Raw genomic sequence first — 3,422 nt, forward strand, 5'->3', positions numbered from 1 at the left:
CGGATCCTCATTGAGCAATGTCTCCAATTCAGAGTCTTCGAAGATTTTTGGCCTTCCTCCACGCGGAGGGTTGTCAACATTAAAATCACCGTCTTTGAAGCGACGGAACCAATCTCGGCACGTTGTTTCACTTAAATCAGCATCTCCATAAACTTTTTGTAGCTCTCGATGCGCTTAAGCTGTCGTTTTTTTTTTTCGAATGAAAGAGGAAAATCAACACTTTCCGCAAATGACGATTATTCGGCACAAAATCAGACATTTTCACAGAACCAAAAGTATATGAAACCAAAACAAAATCACTAATGTGTCGAAGCAGTTTGTTTAACATATATCTAAGCTTGGTTTATGCCCCCGTCCCGCTAAAACCTTGGCAGGCCTCGGAGTACGTTCCAAACCCGTAGCCATTGGGTTGGCGGTGTAGGTGCGGTTGAGACGACTCCCGTCTTTGTGTCCGGTCTGGCTCTGAACGCATGCCCCATAAGGACATGCGTCAACCCTCGCATGGCCTCCCTGCTGCGGCACAGACAACCATGGGACCCTTTAAGGACGACTACACACTACGGGTTTGGATAGCGGCTTCGAGTGGGGACCCACTTAATACAATAATGTACAACAACAAAACAACAACAACAACAAACAACAACACAACTAGCAAAACAATAAACGGTGGCGGGAACTCGGAACCGAGTCCCAAAACCAACTTCCCCAAGACAGGAGGAGCGAAATCGCCTCCTAAGAAATTCTTGCCCCGGGGGGCAGTCTCTAGTGGGGGTAACGCATCGGAATCGATGCGGAAGGTAATAACCAAGGGAGACACCGAAGGAAAGTCGGAACCGACTTTCAATACTAATCGGGGGGTAAAAGGTGGGAACCCACCTTTGATAGGTAACGGAATACAGGCGGAACCGTCTGTAATTCTTAAAGTAGGGGCGATGGATGGGAAAGCCAGCACCAGCAAGGGGCTTTCCCCTAGTTTTCCGGGGACTTCGGGAGCATCTCTCCGGGGACCCTCCACTAAGCCTAAACGGCAGCTAGGGCAGAGCAAACGGTCCTTCTCTGATCTTCGTATGGCTACCAAGATCCTGGAGCGCTACGGTGGGCAGAATGACTCTCAGGTATCTGAGAAGCATTCCCAGACGCTCGAGTGGGCCAGGAAGGTCATCAGAGGAGCAGAGGAGGCCAGTGAAAAGGGAGTGGAAGCGAATGCGCCACAACCGGACTCGGGAGTTAAAAGACAGCGCTCCCAGGAAGAGGATATCCCTCAAGAGAAGAGGCCCAGGATTGGTGGTGGCCCGCCAAAATCATTTAGCGAAGTCGCTAAACAGGCGGGCTCGATCATTCTGGGCATAATGGACAGCGGTAAAGAAGACGGCGCCATCTCTAGGGAAGAATGGAAGAGGGTAGCGTCCGCCATATCCGCAGTATTTATGAGGGTAGTGAGGGAAAACCCTGGCCCCCCCCCAAGCTGTGAAAGTGCGGGATGGCACTACGGTTCATACAAACGTATAGTCTGCGCTGACGAACGGTCAGCCTCAATGTACAGGGCGGCAGTAGCCTTGGTGGGAGAGGTGTGGGAGGGAGCGAAGCTGAGGGTTGTGGACCGAAAGGATCTACCTGTACGTCCGCGAGCACGTGTCTGGCTCCCCTCCGAACCCTCTGCCTCGAAGGAGATGGAGGAAATCCTCCGCTATTGCAACCCTACACTTCCCACGCACAACTGGAGGGTGGTGAAGGTGGAGAAGACTGAGGGATCCTATCGGCAAGCGCTGATTCTGCTGAATGCAGAGTCCCTCAGTCCTCTCGCTGAAGCAAAAGGGGTCATTAACTATGGCTTCGAGAAGGTAGTCCTTAAGGTCTACCAAACCGATGCCAGAGGAGATGCCCCTGCACATCCGGACGTGCTGGGAGACGTAATGCCCACAGTGGAGGAAGCTCCTGTGGACATGGAAGTGGAATCCGTCATGTCGGAGGTTGACAATGCTGATGACGTTCGCTCTTTACCGGGGTCCGTCATAAGCATCGGGTCGTTCTTCGACAGGGCGGAGGAGGAGAGGCTTCTGGCCTCGGAAAGCGAGGACGCCGTCCTTGGGGGGATGGAGAGGATACTGGAGGATGAATATTCTTCAGATAAATCTTCAACACTCTAAGGCGGCGTCCGCCAACCTACTAATCCACCTTGAGCAAGGTGGAGCTGATATAGTCCTGATCCAGGAACCGTGGCTGAGCAGCAACGGCATTTCTGGGCTCAGGACGAAAAGCTACAATCTGGTGGCGTATAGCGGGACAGGTAAACCAAGATCCTGTATACTCATCAGAAAGGAACTTAACGCATTTATTTTGCCTAATTTCAGCAATGAAGACATTGTAACGGTGAGCCTGGAGGGCCCTTCTGGGAAAATATGGCTGATGTCAGTCTACATGGCACATGACGACGAGGTGGAACCGCCTCCGGTGCTGCTAAGGAAAACCCTAGCCGAAGCAAAACGCAGGAAAATCGGCGTTATTATAGGCTCTGACGCGAACTCCCATCACACCTGCTGGGGAAGTTCAGACATCAATGCAAGAGGTGAGTCACTTTTTGATTATATTTTAAACGAGGACTTGTTTATTTGTAACAGGGGTAAAGACCCCACTTTCATTACCGCAGCCAGAGAGGAGGTGCTTGACCTCACTCTGGCTTCTTCTTTACTGATAAACCGAATCTCCGATTGGAAGGTGCTAAATGCTCACTCCTTCTCGGACCATAGGTACATTCAGTTCTCTCTCGCTGAAACCCGTCCAACAAGATCCCCCTATAGGAACCTGAGGAGGACGGACTGGGTTGCATACAACAGAAATCTACTGAACCTACTCCCCGAAGCGCCGGGAGGAAATCAAGATCTATCGGAAGAAGCGATCGACGAACTGGTGGAGACTTTCACCTCAGCTTGCAACAACGCCCTTGAAACCTCCTGTCCAACAAAGGCTTTTCCCAGGAAGGAAAAACCGCCTTGGTGGACAGCGGAGCTTTCTGAGCTTAGGGCCTCATGCAGACGCCTTTTTAACAGGGCTAAAAGAATAAGGTCTCCCTCGGGATGGGAGCTTTATAAGGCAGGGCTAGGAATATATAAGTCCGAAATTAGGAAAGCCAAGAGGGACTCTTGGAGAAGCTTCTGCGAGAGCGTAGAGGGCTGCCATGAGTCTTCCAGATTTAGACGAGTACTCACGAAGAGTTCCGCTCCCTTGGGGTACCTAAGAGACGAACTGGGACGTTGGGCGATGAGCAGCGAGGAGTCACTTAAGTTACTTCTCGACGCCCATTTTCCGACGAGCCCAGCACCTAGCAGCACCGGCCTGGAAAGCAGATCAACCTGCACTCGAGACCGGGGCTGGTTGATGGATAAGCGCCGCCTGTCCTGGGCCATTGAATCCTTTAGACCCTT

At 51.8% G+C, this 3,422-nt stretch overlaps 1 protein-coding gene across 1 annotated transcript; it reads left to right on the plus strand.

The window, feature by feature from the left end:
• Positions 1–892: 892 nt before the first annotated feature.
• Positions 893–2,471, plus strand: LOC129244488 (uncharacterized). The gene is made up of 2 exons (XM_054882134.1): positions 893–2,287; positions 2,352–2,471. The coding sequence occupies exon 1, from the start codon at positions 933–935 to the stop codon at positions 2,145–2,147; it is 1,215 nt and encodes a 404-aa protein (XP_054738109.1). The 5' UTR covers positions 893–932; the 3' UTR covers positions 2,148–2,287; positions 2,352–2,471.
• Positions 2,472–3,422: the final 951 nt, after the last annotated feature.

This window comes from Anastrepha obliqua, chromosome 4 (assembly GCF_027943255.1).
Source record: "Anastrepha obliqua isolate idAnaObli1 chromosome 4, idAnaObli1_1.0, whole genome shotgun sequence".
In the NCBI taxonomy this organism is placed as follows: domain Eukaryota; kingdom Metazoa; phylum Arthropoda; class Insecta; order Diptera; family Tephritidae; genus Anastrepha; species Anastrepha obliqua.